Raw genomic sequence first — 16957 nt, forward strand, 5'->3', positions numbered from 1 at the left:
CGATTTGCCCGGGTGACGTAAATGCTACATTTTTGACTGACAACCTTTAGATGCATAAAGGATCAATACTCATACTAAAAGAACTAAAGTGTTAACTAAATTCACTTTAAATTTAGAATTTCAGCAAGGTTCAGTAGCAATATTGATACTTCATGCATCTAAGGGTAAAAACCCACGTCGGATTATATTGAAACATTTTGACACAGACTAGATATGATTTACAATCTATATTAATAAAAGCTAATGTTATAATTCATCGTTATTGTAATGATCACTTTAATTCAAAAGAGGAATGAAAGTAATCTTGACAACTACAGAGCTATAAGCACAACAAAGGATCTACAAACGAATTCAGTAGCATGTGAAGGTGAAGGTACTGCAAACACTACCAGACAACATAATTCATGTTCCAGCCCCGCTACACCCACTCATTCGTACAGGCATTTTTAGGCGTCTAGACAGTCAATGACTTACTACGGAGGGTTGCTACTTAAGTATCCGGAAAAGCAAAAAAAAAAATTTATAGATACTTATATGGTTTTATTGTTTTTATATTTGTTGGCCCAGATGAACGATGTACTTTTTTATACGTTGACACCACTTTACATATCACTTTTTCCATTCTGATTTTGGTATACAAAACGTACATTATGTACGCAAAAACGGCTTGTTCGCGATGTTTTCTTTTTTAACAGTCAAATGTTCATGCTTACAAATGCTCGTCATACTATTGCCCAGAGACGCCTTTATCTCGCGATATGTACTATGACGATCTTGCATTATGATTTCGCGCACAGCATCTATATTTTGTGGGATAACAGCCGATTTGAAGCGTTTTTTTAATTGTCCATAAGCGTACTACGACCACAATTAAACCCACTAAACCGTTTTTTTTATTAGCTTAATTTAGTGTCCCATTGCTGGGCAATTCCCATTTCGTTTCCTCCACTCGACCAATCAAAGTCGTAAATTGTAAAAAAAATATCACACAAAAACTTTCACAAGTAAAACCAGGTTGAAGATGAAACAAGTAATTTTTAGAATGGCGCTACAATGTAAAACCAATTGATAGACATATGATACATATGAAACAAACTGTATTCTACTTCCAAAGAGTTCCATTTTTATATGTTGTATATATATTTTTAATATTGGTTCAGTAAGTGGCCCATTCCGGATACATAAGTAGCAACCCTCGTAAGTGAAATCTTGGAGAGCTGCCAGTGAAATTGATGAGTCAGCAACATCTGGGTTGCATTCTCCCGTAGTGACCTCGTATTATGGAACGTGAATGGGAGGGCGTGGTTACTATGAATTTTATGAGACTGTGCCAATTTTATTACGAACAGTGAATTTTTATTTAAAGGCATTTTTGTTAGAAAAATCTTTTTTATACAGGCGGTTGCTATGAGTGAGAACTAAGCCAATTTGGTTACCGTGAAATGTTCCTACTTTGCTTCGCACTGGATAATTGTGATCCAACAGTTTTTCACAAATATCACAACCCCATTTACGTGTTACAACTTGATAGTCGTAATGGTCTAATTCAAATCGGCATATATACTTATCAACATACCTACCACAAAATAATTATTTAAAAATTTAAATTCAAAATATGGTCTTCGGTTACCGTGATAGTTATTCATGAAATAAAACTATGAAACCGGATTATATCGCGTATATTGAATTTATAACATCCCGACGTTTCGAACCCTTTACAGCGTTCGTGGTCAACGGGTGACTGAGGAAAAACTACAATGTGCAACAAAACTACCCACATACAAAAATAATGAAGCATATTTAAGGCTGGTTATACATGCAAAATCGGTTCAAAAGGCTAACAGTAACCCAGGGTGTAGTGAAAATGCTTCGTAGACGACAATGAGGCCGACAGCGTGAAACGCTGATGCTGATTGGTGCTATGATCATCATTCTAGCCTTCAGTCGCCCACTGCTGAGCATAAGCCTCTCTTCGTGTACGCCACTTATCCCGGTCCTGGGCTAGTCTCATCCAGAAGTGCCCCGCGATTTTTCGAACGTCATCCACCCAACGAGCCAACGGACGCCAGGCGCTTCTTTCATCCGAAAGCGGCCACTAATCCGTCAACATTTTGGTCCACCTGCCATCATTCTGCCTGGCAACATGTCCCGCCCAACTCCATTTAAGCTTGTTAGTCGTCTTATGAGGCATATCCCTCGCACTTATTGGATACCCAAGATCGTATCAAAATAAGATGAAAACCATATAAATTGTTAAATCTGAATTGGCCTTAACTCATTCACTGCCAGCGCGAGCTAGGATCTACAATACGGCTACAAGCGTAGCCGATAACACGAAAAAAGACGTATGTAGCGCACATCGCCTACGAACACAGAACCCGCCTAGCGGGTCGCCGGCAGTGAATGAGTTAATATGTCGTAATTTTAGTCGAATCCTTGCGTCATATAAGTATTTGTACCGACCTGCCTATGTAGCCGGCCTGCGGGCCTAAGCCGTTACGCTCGTCCATGACCCGCTGCGGCTGGTTGTTCACCACCTTGCCGTCATCATTGCCCTTCCACGTGCCGTCGTCCTCCTTGAACGACGCTCCCCTGCAAAATTATTAATGGATCAAATTTAAAAACTCCTAAAAAAATTATAAGAGTGCCTTTTGTCGAGTCAAAAACTAATAAAGAACCATTGTTATAATTCAGTTTTGGAGATAATTGGGAACATTCATTCGTACGCACAAATATAGAAACCCATAAACAGTCTTACTCTAAACAGATATACCATCTCCGTTTCGTAATGAAGTTTAAATGTCTTACATTCCATGTATGGAATAGCAGGGAAATATGATCCGACTGTAGCGCGTAGCAATTATGTGTATCTTTGCTACGCATTTTTCAAACCAGCTAACCGCAAAAATCTTCGTAGCACTTAGTCCCTACCAACATCGCGTTATACGCAGTGAAATGGTAATTTCACATGAATTGCAAAGTTTTAAGCCATTAATATTTGAATAAGTAAAGTTATTATGTTGGAAATTTTCTATTCCATAAAACAATATAAGAACACAAAAAGGTATAAACGACTATCATGTATCTTATATTACTACAGTATCTGACTGTTTGTAGTAGTAAAGTCGAGGTGTATATTTCGTCAGGTGTGTCAAATCACTTTGGTATTAATACCAGTTCACTGTTGCTATGAGCTAGTGGTGGTAATTAGTGTGTTTTAGGTTGTCAGCTGACGATTTACACTCACTAATAATAGCCACACCGTTTCTATAACATTAATAACCTTAGGAACGTTCATAAACATTGCCTTTCAGTGTTGGTTTAGGCTCGAAACTACTCTCACGGAAGCAGGTACACTCGACCTTTCTTTGTGTGCTATTACTATTATAATAATAGGTTATAATAACATTCCGAGCCGTCAGCTTGGATTAGATATTAGATTAACATTCCAAGTCACGCGATAAACATTATTTCCGTAACACGTTTCCGAATATGCGTGCTAATAAATTAAAGCAATGATTTTTTTACTTTTATCTTACTAGTTTACAGTCAACATTAAATACATAGTGACGGACAAAACCTTTGTAACCCTAGAAATAAGGATGTGTTCAGTTATATTTGGCCACTTTGGCTGTCATTTTCTATTTGACGTTGACTGTACAAGTACAGTCCAAAATCCTATTCGCATTTTAGCGATATCACTAGGCATAATATAACCCGTAACGCTATATCTGTCGAAATAATATCCGTTAAATGACATATTACAGACACATTGTTATTATAAAAAAAAAGTTAGATGCTCTATTCAATAGCGTGATGAGATGTTTCTTAATTACAATTATGATACAAATAAAAACAGTAGTTTTTATCACCACAACGTCCACAACTAATGTAAATTTTTACGCGAATTAGGAATTCATACGTCTGTAAAACAACTAGTTTAAAAGTTATTTTGAAGTGTTGTTGCAACTATGCAATTTAAGTTAACTCGCTAGTCCTGCGCTTTGCATATACACTGCATTTGTACACTCATTTAATAGTATAGTACCTTGTCCTCACGCAGTAAAGCACATTTTCAAACGCTCTTAAACTGGCTTTCAGCACACTTTAACAGCTTAAGCCTATTAGCAGAGTTTCAACCGTTTAGTGTTTACATCCAACAGGTCCGTATGTTCGTGACTCGTGTACGCACGGAACCATAGTTGACCTTTTCAAAACTCACAAGTCAACGGCCCACGAAATGCGGGCAGCCTGCCAAGCGCCCCTTGACTTCATTCACGGGCATCTGGTACTTCGTAGGCCATTCATAACTGAGAAAATCTGAACGCTACTTGAATTTTTAGGCTATCTTTTATTCAAGACTTGGTAAGTTGGTACATTTGTGAGTCAATGTATAGAAAACAACGCAATCTCTCGCGGATTTGAACTTTTAACCAATGAATATTTTCCGATAACAAAATGAAATGCCTCTTGCGAACTTTTATGTCGCATCGCAAAATTGTTCAAAAATAAATTATCATAATAAGGGTAGCTTAATCTGGAAAGCTCTAATTCCAGTGAAGTTAGGGTTCAATCTTAATACATTTTCAACCGCCGCGGACACTCGTGCCTGAGGAAGGATTCCCAAAGAATCCGAAACATGTCGCCAAAAGCGACTAAAAATAATAGTGAGTAAAAACCGTACTTATCTAAATATTTTGAAATATGTCTCACGATAGTTTAAGTTCGATCATTTTCAATTGATTCTTAAATTGTATCAAGACACAATCACTAATTAAATAGTCTATTGTAGCACAAAGTAATTCAGGCTCAAAATCCATTTTCAGTCTCTTTGCTACTTTCTTTAGATATAAAATTGGGTTCTGGATACTTTCCATTTTTAACTATTGGCTAACAAAGCTAATATAGTTATAACTTGAAGTTTTATATTGTACTTATTTGAAATGGGTGTTTACCTGTACATAAAGAACTATTATTATAATATCTTAAAGGGTAGGTGTGGAAGCATTATTGTTAACTACGGTGTGGTTAAAGGTTTCGCTGGGTACCACTGACATGTGTAATGCTCAATAATTATAAATAATTTAAACTTAGTATAAAACCAGTTCAACGTCTCGGAAAACTATCGCGCATCCTCAATAACCTTCTCGTCTGAGTTATAGAGGGCTGTGGACACCATTACTGATAAAAGGGTAGGGGAGACCGAGGTGAGTTGTGACAGAGGAGAGTTGTGACATCGTCGATTTTTTGGAATCTATTAACTAATAACGAGCTCGCAATAGCGGGCGTTTGTTAGTTCAAGTTATCAGCTAACAAACGCGCCCTGTTAAGAGCTCGCTAACAGTTAATAGGTTCCAAAAAATCCACTACTTATGTCACAACTCTCCTGTGTCATAACTCACCTCGGTCTCCCCTATTTATCATGTTCATGGATCTGCGAAAGTGCATACCCACTTTATTAATGAATTCCGTTAGTAAAGTGAGTGCTATGCACATTTGCAGCTGTGTGTTTATTTTTTGTTTAAAAAAATCTGTCTGTACTTACTTGTTGCAGGGCAGCACGCAGATCCCGCAGCACTTCTCCATGCCCGACAGATTCTTCTCCGCCTCGCGCATGTCCGCGTTGATCTGGTCCATGCCCTCCTCGATCCTGTCCAATTGCTCTGTCCACACACACACAAACGTTTTAGAACCGCCCTGCCAAACCACGTGCAAGTGTGTCAAGCGCCTAACCAAACTAACGCGATTTTTAATCCGACTTTTTTGTAAATTCTCAACGCTCTCGACAATCCAGAAATAAGTGTAAGACAGATGTAGCGTATTTTTTAATTATTACTTACTAGTTACTCTCATGCAGCGATTTTTAAATTTGAACTACTGTTATTAATGCTATATGTGTAAGCAGTTATAGTAGGTATTTTTAACTATTGGATTGTTTCTTTTATGTCTTACACTTGATCTGGAAATAACTAAATTGAACATTACCTTTAGTATCATTATGTATGTGCTGAGACTAAGTGATAACATTTAATTACTAATACTCGTAGTGTCTAACATTTAGAATCTTATCAAATACTAAAAATCATGCAATTAACAGCGAGATAGAAGAACGTGCATAGCTAGATGCGTGAGAAAAAACTAAAGAAAACAAACGGCACTTTTAACATACTCTTTTTCTATTTAAACTCCGTGTCCCAATTCACGAGGAAAATATGGGACCGGAGATTGCTTTAATAATTTAATCTACTTATGGTCATGATAATTTTAATTTACCTTCATTTTTATCCATTAGAAAATTACTCGTTAGCATTTCGAATCGTTATTTAAAGTCAAAAGATCATCGCCATTCAATAAAATTTATAAAATCTGAACTGGCATGTCAGACAAAAGCTCGACTAAAGTGTGATGTAAAATAGTACTACTGGATGCTTACCGCCCTGTTCATCCAGCATGACCAGGGTTTTCATGCCCACCTCGTGACTCTACAACACAATAATGATGTCACTATAGCTCGCCAAACGAATGCAGTGAGCGGCGCGCGCGCACGGCGGGAGCGCTAGCAGCGCTAGTCGGGCGGGCGCGCTAGCCTGCTACCAGCTCTAGCGCAGCGCGCCCGAGCGACCAGCGCACGGCTCGCCGTGCGCGGGCGCCGCGGGCGCGGCATCGCGTGCGAGGGCGCAACGCGACGGGACAACTCAACTCAACACAATCAAACAGAACTAAAAACAAAACAGAAAATACATGACATGAACGAACATGGCGCGCTCGGCGAGTCGGGCGGCCGCTCCTTCGGCGATGATGGTAAAATAAATCAATTTAGCAAATGAGCGTCCATAAAGCCATTCCTAAATGATAAGTGATTTTAGCAAAACAGTAATTGACTTAGTTGAAGAAGAGAAATGAACATTCTAATATGTAGTGTGGCGAGGAGCGAGCGGCGAGGACCGGCGCCTGCGGTCCCGCCCGTCGCCAGCTAACAGTTACCTACTGTACACGCTAACATTAACAGTACGCTGCTAGCCATAGATGTGAGGCGTATACCATTTAATCTATACGGAACAGACACTCGGTAAACGCGCATTCATTTCAGTTACCGCAGTATCAGAGAAGAGAACAGTAGATTCGGAAGGAGAAATAAATATACCTATAAAAAGCGTTCCGATAGATACATATCAACGGAAGAACTAAACAGATTGCGCAGCTCATTCAAATTAAATCTTCAGCAAATAGAGTTACAGTTTTTGGCGACAATTAGCAACGAACGGCCATCGGGCTTATCTATTTACACTATGTTTTCAAAATCAACCCCATCGAAACAAAGAAACACACGCAACATCGATCTCAGATAAGTCGTTAGTCAAGAGAAACGTCAAAGAAAAACAAAGAGATTACTGTTTTAACTGCACATTCAACACAGACGTTCTCACGGTTCGACTACCCACGTGTCAGTTTAACTCTTACCGCCCTGGTGACTCAACATATGAAGCGCTTGCCCCCCGGCGTCCTCGCTCTATACATAAAATACAAATCAAAATAATATATCGTAGGAGAGAGAGTATCAGGTGTGTGGGTGGCGGGGTGCGGTGCGCCGTAAGGGGGTGGCCCGCGCGGGAGCCGTGCGTGGCGGCAGCGTGCGCGGCTGCGAGCGTGGCGAGGCAGCGAGCGTGGGCGCGTGCGCGAGCGTCGAGCGGCGGCGGGCGGCGCTACTCGCGGCAAGGCGCACGCCGCACGCCGCCGGTCGCCGCGGCCCTAACACACACTACTCGATCAACAACGACATGCATGCAGTGAAGCTTGCAAGTAAAACCAGATAAAGTTTCATTTGTGCTCAGTTTCATATGAATCATGATTATTTTGTGTGATGTTAAGAGTCGTGCGTTGAGGAGAAGCGTTTCGAATTTACTTCGCTCGTTTATTACGATCGTTGCATGTGATTTAGGTACAGTTGTAAATTTTAGAGTCAAGTACGAACATTTGAAATGCAGGATGTAAGTAACATCAGATTATAGTTTGTAATGTCAATTCGCTCGATCTGCTAGCCTTTGTGGAAGTTAGATAGCACTCGATGTCGAGTTGTGCAAGTGGTGTAAAATAACTACGGAACCAATAAAGTATACAAAGATGTGGGTATTCCATGGTCAGTCTGGATATGAAGTAAGTATAGTATTAATACATCAGGATTGAGAAGGCCCGCACCTTTGTATTTAGCAGTGACGGAATTTTAAATACTTAGTCATTGAGATACCCCCTTCGAGTCTTCTTACGACGAGCCCATCGGGTCAGCTGAAAGCCCTACGACGCTTGAACAAGGTTAGCGAAAAAGGCAAAATAGATAATTGTAAAGTAGTGTTGCAAATGTTGCAGATCACTCACCTCCCTGGTCGTCTAGAGCGACCAGAGTTCGAATGCCGGCCTCCTTGCTCTAAACCAGCCGCAGAAACAAAAAGTCACAGAGCATTGTTAGTTGTGAGGGGTACAGTGGAGTGTGCGCGCCGCTCCGCTCGGCGCTGCGCGTGAGTTCGTGTGCCGAGTCCATGAGCGTATCAGATGCGTTATATATACATAGTGCCGTTCAAGGAGGACATCCATCTTCCTTGCTTCAATTTGTACACTTATGTTTAAAGAGCCCAAGGTGGCACAGCGGCTTAAGAAGTGAAGATCCTCCTTGGCGTCTTGAACTGTGTTGTTAAGTCATGAAGAGTCTGTATGGTGTCTTCGATGCTGTATTGCGTGAACATACATATTTAACGGCACAGACAATATCATGGCGTAGTTACCAATTTGTATCGTATAAAAGTAATGTCAAATAATATACTGAAAACTTACTTAAAAATAGGTTAGTATTTGAAAATTATTAAACTGAGGCAATTTTCCTAGTCGATACATAAAAAATAAACAAATACAAAACTGAAGAATGTAAATACGGATATCAATCTGGTCTGTATTTGGTGTGAGAGTTGGATAGGTGTAGCTCGATATATAATTGTTGGAGTCCAGTGGCAGGTATGGGGGTGTGCTCACGCCCACATTGGTAGTATTGTGAATGTTCGAGAAGGCATGAAAACAACATAATAGATTAACAGTCAACAACAGAGAGCAGCCACTACACAGATACCTACGATACAAGTTCAACTAAAACAGGATAGAACGAATATAGACACTGAGCAAGATCCCTCCTGATCAGAGCAGTGAGTGCTAGGAAGTAGGTAATAGTCGGAGCAAGTGGCGAACGTGTTCTCATGTTCGCGTTAGTGGAAACAGTCTTGATTGAAGATAGAGGTCGCTAGAGATAGGTACGAGAGAAATGGTAGAGGTTACAGTCCAAGTTTTGCAAGGGGTCGAAGCAAGCCCAAGCATAAAGTTCAGGTACTCTTTGGATAGGGAAGCGCACATAATGGGGTTTACACTAAAGGGGATCTAACATTTCAGAAGTATCTTGATCTATTTGGGGAATGCTTCAGACATCAAAGGGGCGTGGACATGCTTGGAAAAAACATCGCAGTTACGAGCTTCAAACAGTTAGGAGCTGACGGTTAAGCCTTGTCCTGTGTTTATCTTGTTTTTTGTATTAATTAAAATTACAAAGCGTAACTTTGACTATATCTTTGTTAATTAACTATCAGCACCGGGGCGATGAGCCCGTAGGGTTAAACTTGACATAAAATATACATACAGAACTATTACTAACAACACAAAGGGCTATAGAGGTATCTAACATTTTTGGACACATCAAGGCACGGAACATGCAACACCCAATAATTTATGCATGTTAATCATGTTTGTCCAATATAAATATACATAATATATTCCGCATAGGACATATGAACAAAAAAAAGGATATATAACCGGACATCTACAATAAATATATACACATACATTAAATATATAACATAAATGTAGCGACATCGATACACAACAGCCAGGAATAGCAGAGGCTGCGCCCTACGGGGTGGGTCGGGCGTCGGAGACCAAACCGAGCTTGGGGCTGACCAGGACACTTCCGCTATACCCCTCACTCCCTCGCATCGAGAACACCTCTCTCACAGATGATTACAAATAATCACATAACGAACCGAACAACTCAACTTAAACACTTAAAACTATGGGATGAGGGAAAACAAAAAGAACGCGTCTAAGAATACAAATCCGTACAGTTCGTTGTTTCAATCGCTACTCTATTGGGAACTCTGGGAGAGTTCACGCTCGCTTGCAATTTAGAAAATATTAATACACATTGGTCAATAGGATACAAAGATTAGTTGGCTCGAAATTGATATAACAACGACGGAGCCCGAATATTTTTTTAAATAATAGTTCATAATGCTTTTCCATCGGCGAAGCGAAAATACATTTTCGTATGATCGGCCATTAGCGACCGTAATATCGGTTTCATCCTCGCCTCGTCGATGGAAAACTCAATATTCAATATTCAAGTCCGTTTTTGATATCAAATTCTTGACAAGTGAAGATACATCAACGGGAACAGAAAGAGAGCACCGTCAGAACTCAAACGTTAAGATGAAGTGATGTTGGGAGGTATTCTCGACATTTCCAATCATGTCTCTCCCTTTCAAATTAGTACAATTATAATTCAATTTCAAAATATTATTTTCGTTATTTAAAACTGCCATAAAAGTGGATTTATAAAAACTATTTATAGACTGTGCGATCTTCTCCAGAGCACCTATTTACGCAGACATGTAAAGTAACCTTTTATACATACGACACACGGCAACGTGTTTGTGTGCGTGCATCTACATATAAGATTACATGTGAGCGTAGGTGCTTTAAACGCGCAGTTTAAAAATGGTTCATCTATTGTAAAATAACAAGAATGGATACAGGTGAAAGGTCAAACGTCACTTATATGTCGCAACGACAAATGCAGTAACCTATACGGATCGGAATATTTATAGCACAGATCAATATCCATAAAGAATTTATCTGACATTTCCACGAGTTACTGATTTAAGCCCCATTTAGACGGTTCAAGAACTTCCATGCAATTTTCGTTATATTGCGATATTTGGTCGCTCGACTGAATTCATTGTACTGGCGGCCCAGCTCGTACCAATGAATTTTTCATAACTTATGTACGAAATATCATTTGATATTTAACAGTCGCTTTTCGGTGAAGGCAAACATCGTGAGGAAACCGGACTAATCCCAATAAGGCCTAGTTTACCCTCTGGGTTGGAAGGTCAGATGGCAATCGCTTTCGTAAAAACTAGTGCCCACGCCAATTCCTGGGATTAGTTGTCAAGCGGACCCCAGGCTCCCATGAGCCGTGGAAAAAATGCCGGGAAAAACGCAAGGAAGATGATGACTGAATTCATAGTACTCTGTAGCTAGCAATGTATCGAATATTGCATGCATGTTGTTTAACCTTCTAATTTAGTTCAGGATATTATGGCAGTTTCAAGTGTTTTAGTACCGTTATAGTTAATTAATTAAGTATTGTAGCGACATCTTACCTCCTCGCATAATTGCATCATACGCCGGGTGGATTCCAATGACTGAAATCAATCAATAATAATTATTAAACGTGAACTTCCAAATAACACTTGGTTGTTGGTATTTGTACATCACTAGAGCCCTTATTATGAAAAAACGGTACATTTAATAGGACTAAGTTCATAGCTACAAGCAAATGGATGGGTTAAGTTGCAAACAATTCGAAAATATCATTGAATGTTTTAACGTACATATTTCAAAACCAATAATGATTACTTCCATAAATATTTTAAAACAAACTTTACATAGTTATTCATGGATTTTTTAAACTAAATACTTATACCAGTTTTCAATAATCATTAGTGGTTTTACGAGTATCTCCGTCTGAAACTTTAAATACGACAAATAAAACCGAATTTAAGTTGAGTAGGTACATTTTCCAATATTTGTAATTTACTCTAAGAACAAATTAAATAACTTTCTATGAAAATATTTTAATTTGTCTTATTTCTACTAGACCCACTACTATTTTAATTATCCGGGCCTCCGGTGTCCAGAGCTGGAATCGAATCAGCGTCCTCTGTTTACAGAGACACATGCCTGAACAACTCGGACATCCAGTCGCGGCCAGGGGGCGCCACGAGCCTGACAATTTCCTGTCATATACTTGGAAATTTCGACCCATGCCATTTATTTCGATTTATAATTTACGCCGTGAGTCTAGACTACAATTTATCATTGTCAGTCATCACGTTATTTCAGAATCAGTAAATAATGTATTTACACGAATGAGGACAAATGAAGTTCATTATAAATGAAATGTAAAATAGTGACATACTTTTAAACCTAATACTCTTCTTTTTGTGGACAAAGAAAGAGGAGGCTTATGGTAAACTTAAGGACACGCGGTGGGTTGAACCACTCATAATGAATTAATAAACGAACTGATTAACATTAAATATGACGGCGTCAGCAGTTATCACATATACCTATGATTAATAAGCACTCATAGTTCAAGGGTATAGCGTAACTATTACGGGACATTATCGCTACGTAGAGGGAAATAGCTTTTACGGCCTACGGCGTAGCACACACTCAAGCTACGAAAACTCATAAAAAGGAGATGAATATATAACAACCTATTGCGACGTCTCGCGATACATCTCTTTTGCTAACGCAGCGTACTACGTAGGCGAACAATACGCAAACGCGAAACGGCGCGGCGCGGCGCGGGGTGAATCAATCCTTTGATACCTTGTGTCCTACGTGGGCGATCTCGTTGCGAACGCGAACGCCTTGGGCCCGCCGCGCCGCGCCGCTTCGGTTCGCGTTCGCGAGTGTTCGCTTACGAGACGCAGCGTAAATTGAAAAATCCTTTGTACTTTTCATAAGGCGTAGCTGATTTGACTCAACAGTAAAGTAGCTTAATATAAAGATATCTCCCGCGATGAGATATATAGGTACTGACGGGTATGGTAAACAAACGTCGTAGATATGTTCCATGCACACAGTGACTAAGCTCGATTACATGTATGCACATCTTAGGAATCTACAGTTTTTTCTTCGGACCAATAGTTGACTGGTAGATAATGCTTTATGCAGCCTTAAGGCTGGGGACGGTAAACCACAGCTCGCGAGCTACATGCGGCTGTTTGGAGTTGTTTGGCTTTCCAAGACACCCAAAATATGAAACCACCTAGGGCTTAGACAACTTAAATTATGTTTTATGGCTCGTTGAGATTCCTAAAATTGAAGATTTCTACTGCGCTTGGCTCTTCTCTTCAAACGTTTGCCGACCCCTGCCTTAAAGGGGCCCACTGACTATCAGTCCGCCGGACGATATCGGCCTGTCAGTTGTTCGGAACTGTCAAATTTTTGTTCTAACTGACAGGCCGATATCGTCCCACGGACTCACGGACTGATAGTCAGTGGGCCCCTTTAGATATTAAATGCGCACTTTGTACGTTTTTGTGTGCAATAAAGTTTACTTATATAACATATAAATTAACATCTTGATTAATGTATAAGATGGAGCTAGTATGACCAACCAACCAATCATTTTTGGTCAAAATATCGTCAAATTGCCTAGTAGACCCGTAGGTCGCAAAGTTCAATACCTCCGATAAAGGTAGATCGAACTTTTTCCGGCCGATTAAAATCAAAGGATAAGATACAAAGGTTGTATCTCATCAATAAATGACATGAAAAAAGATGCAAGTCTCGCAACGCAATTCTTCTACTACAAAAAAGTTTTGAGATGAAGTTGTGAAACCAAGTTGGCATTTTAGTAAGTTTATATTTGCGATGGCCAAGTCATTATATGTATTCAAAAATAAAGATATCTAATATTGATACGGTTTTAACACCCCCTGGCACGGACTAAAATACCGACTTGGTTTTAACATTAGATCTCAAAACTTTTTTGTAGTAGAAGAATTGCGTTGCGAGACTTGCGTCTTTTTACATGTAATGTTTTTAATAGCATATATTTATATGGAATTACAAACTTACTTATGCAGTCCTTAAATCTTTAAAAGGTGACTGATATTGCGATATTTTTAGGTTTTTTTATGGCTTGATAAGCTAAAAACTACTTATGTTTAAAATTAAAAGTTTATTGTTGGTCTGCTAGAAGTACCTTAGAATAAAGATGATCGTGAGTGTGTCGGTGACAAAACTAAGGAACTTTGACGTGCAATAATTCTTAAACTACAAGTTCAAATTGAATGTTCTTGGGAATATATCTAAGCCATAATATGTGTCACTGAAAATTCAAGCTTCTAGCTTTAGACAACACAAAATTACAGGACGTTGAAAATGGCCTGAATTTCTTCGAGAAAAGGATGGTACGGTCGTGTCTCTTTGTTTTGCTCGACTTGGCGGAGGCACTGACGTGCCGTGCCCTCAGATAACCGTGATAAATCTGCGGGACTGTTGTGGCAAGTGTTTGATAATACCCCCGGTTAGTCGACGTCGATTGACTTAAGCCGAGCACGTTTTGAACTTTGTCATTATCGGCGGGCGGTTCGAGAGGACGAAAATCTGCGATTAAAATTGTATTGTTATAAGTTTTGTATTTTAAACCATAAAACCTGTAAAAAATGGGTTTGTGTTCTATGTGTATTGTACAATTACCTACCTGAGAGTACGTGCTTGTTAAAAATATTTTTAAAAGATTTCGTTATCTCATAAAACGGAGGCGATTAAAAAATCACTCAATAATATCCTGAATATGGTTGAGAATACATTGAAATATACATTTATGGGAAAATTAATAAAGTTGCCAGTTGCTGTAATTTTCAACGAACACCAAATTACCTTATTAAAGTTATTATCAATTTAACGACTGGCAGCCAATTTATCTGATCGAATTAATTCAGTAAGTTGGAAACTTTGGATATTTATTGACAAAAGTTCATTAACATTTACTTGTTTATCGAATTAGCTTTTATTACCGCTCTTAATTTAACTGCCTTATGATATTTGGTTAAAGGTATTTCGGTAAAATAGAAGGATCCCGGTTTTGGATTTTCAATTGTAGATTTAAAAGTGCTAAGCTTAACAATACTAAAAATCGAAAAGGTAACTCTTAATAGTTCATTTTGCAGCACTAAGGCGTACCCTGGAGCAATATTTTCTGATTGGAAGCTAAAGTTCTCCAATCTCCATAGAGAGATTTGATGCTGATAGTTCCTGATGAGCGCATTTTAGTCAGAAAGCGACAAACATTGATCAATAGTTTCTAGTGGATCTCCTGTCAATAGAAGAGAGTTATTTATCGTTGATCGCCCACTATTCACAGTTTTACTCTGTTGGCGTCAACTTCTTCTAAGAGAAAATATAAATACGGGAAAAATAACTCGCCTATCGCTATTTGTCGCATAACGGGCAGCTTTAACTGTTTTACCATTTTATATTACGGATTGTATATTTGTATTGGCCCTCTTGGGCTAATATAACCAAACGCGTATTGAGATTTATTTTTTAATATCACGTCGGTGGCAAACAAGCATACGGCCCGCCTGATGGTAAGCAGTCACTGTAGCCTATAGACGCCTGCAACTCCAGAGATGCATCTGTAGTCCCTCTGGAAAACCTCGGCAGTGACCTCATTCCACAGCCGGAGCGTCCGCGGGAGTAAATTCCTCTTAAACCGGACGGTGCGCGACCATTTAGGTTCTAGGGAAGGGTGCGAGGATGAACGGAACGGAACCGACGGCGAGCGGTGCGGATCTAGATCTAGGAATTTTAGTAAATAGGTATAACTAAATTAAGGGACATTGAATAGCTATAGGTACTGACATCATCGGTGACTTGTCCCTGGCGCATTTGGATCTGCTCGAGCTCGCTGCGCGGCGCGCCATTCGGCTCGGCGGGCGGCGCGGGGGCAGGCATCCTGTAACAAGCAAATACCAATGTTATCACATTGAAATATATAAAATATAAACTGCAATCAATCAAATAGAAGACAACTATGACATATTTAATGCTCTGACCGCGACTTCGTCCGCGTACAAGTAATTAAACTGTCCTCCATAAGAATAAAAATATTTCTCCGAATATGACAAGAGATTTAACTTTGTAATTTTATAGCGCGCTGAGGCACTACGATATTAAGAGATAACAGAACTAATTTTATAATCGAAGCATTTAAAAATATTAATAAACAATTAGATGTTCTGTTCACTCTAGTAGGCAAGGCAGGATGCTTTTAAAATCTGTGTGTCTGTTTAAAACACTTCTGGATAGTATGGTTGTCTGAAATCCCAATTACTAAACCGATTTAACTATGTATTTTTGTTAGTACAGTCAAACCTGAATAAGCGAGAGCTCAAGGGGCCAGAATATTTTTCTCGCTTATACAGGTTTCTCACCAATCCGAGTGTCTCACTCGTAGAGGTAAGGGAACAACGGTTTCTCGCTTAGGCATCAGGTTTTAAAAATAAGTCGCAGTCATATCATCATATATCATATGTATTACTCAAATTACTTATTCGATTTTGCTAATATTAAATAATATTTATGGAAACCAAATTCACTGTGAATTTTGTTATCGTGAATTCCCGTTATCGAAAGAGTTTGTAGTTTTAACGTTCACACTAGTTTAGACATTCCTATAGAATGTGTTTAACCATTTTACACACAATCAATACAAGGACTGAGCAAGTTAAACCGAAAATATCGGTTCACGACGCACATTTACTTTTCTCCAAGTTTTATAAACAATTAAAAAACTTGTTGTCCCGCCACAAAATGTCATAATTGTCAACAACCTTTCAAAAATGTAAAGGGCCCACTGATTATCAGTCCGCCGGACGATATCAGCCTGTCAGTTAGAACAAAAATTTGACAGTTCCGAACAGCTGACAGGCCGATATCGCCGGCGGACACAAGTTGCCGATAAAACGACTAAAGATTCCCTAAAGCCAGCATTAATACACAAATAAAAGGAACCGAGACGCCTCGAGCAATCCAGTTTCCAGACGAATATAAAAGAAAAAAA

The 16957-nt window shown here is 39.3% G+C and overlaps 1 protein-coding gene across 5 annotated transcripts in view; it reads right to left on the reverse strand.

The window, feature by feature from the left end:
- LOC134748317 (synaptosomal-associated protein 25-like) overlaps positions 1 to 16957 on the reverse strand; it is a 46185-nt gene that overhangs the window by 8871 nt on the left and 20357 nt on the right. For 3 of the 5 annotated variants that reach the window (XM_063683079.1, XM_063683078.1, XM_063683075.1), the window contains 5 exons: positions 15757 to 15850; positions 11475 to 11516; positions 6434 to 6482; positions 5546 to 5663; positions 2464 to 2592 (listed from right to left, as the gene is read on the reverse strand). In XM_063683079.1, the coding sequence (XP_063539149.1) occupies positions 2464 to 2592; positions 5546 to 5663; positions 6434 to 6482; positions 11475 to 11516; positions 15757 to 15849 (431 nt within the window). In that variant the 5' untranslated portion in view covers position 15850. Of the gene's footprint in view, positions 1 to 2463; positions 2593 to 5545; positions 5664 to 6433; positions 6483 to 7461; positions 7511 to 8373; positions 8423 to 11474; positions 11517 to 15756; positions 15851 to 16957 lie in introns of all 5 variants that reach the window. The other 2 variants (XM_063683077.1, XM_063683076.1) reach the window with 2 other exon arrangements.

Source organism: Cydia strobilella, chromosome 16, assembly GCF_947568885.1.
Source record: "Cydia strobilella chromosome 16, ilCydStro3.1, whole genome shotgun sequence".
Taxonomy (NCBI): Eukaryota; Metazoa; Arthropoda; class Insecta; order Lepidoptera; family Tortricidae; genus Cydia; species Cydia strobilella.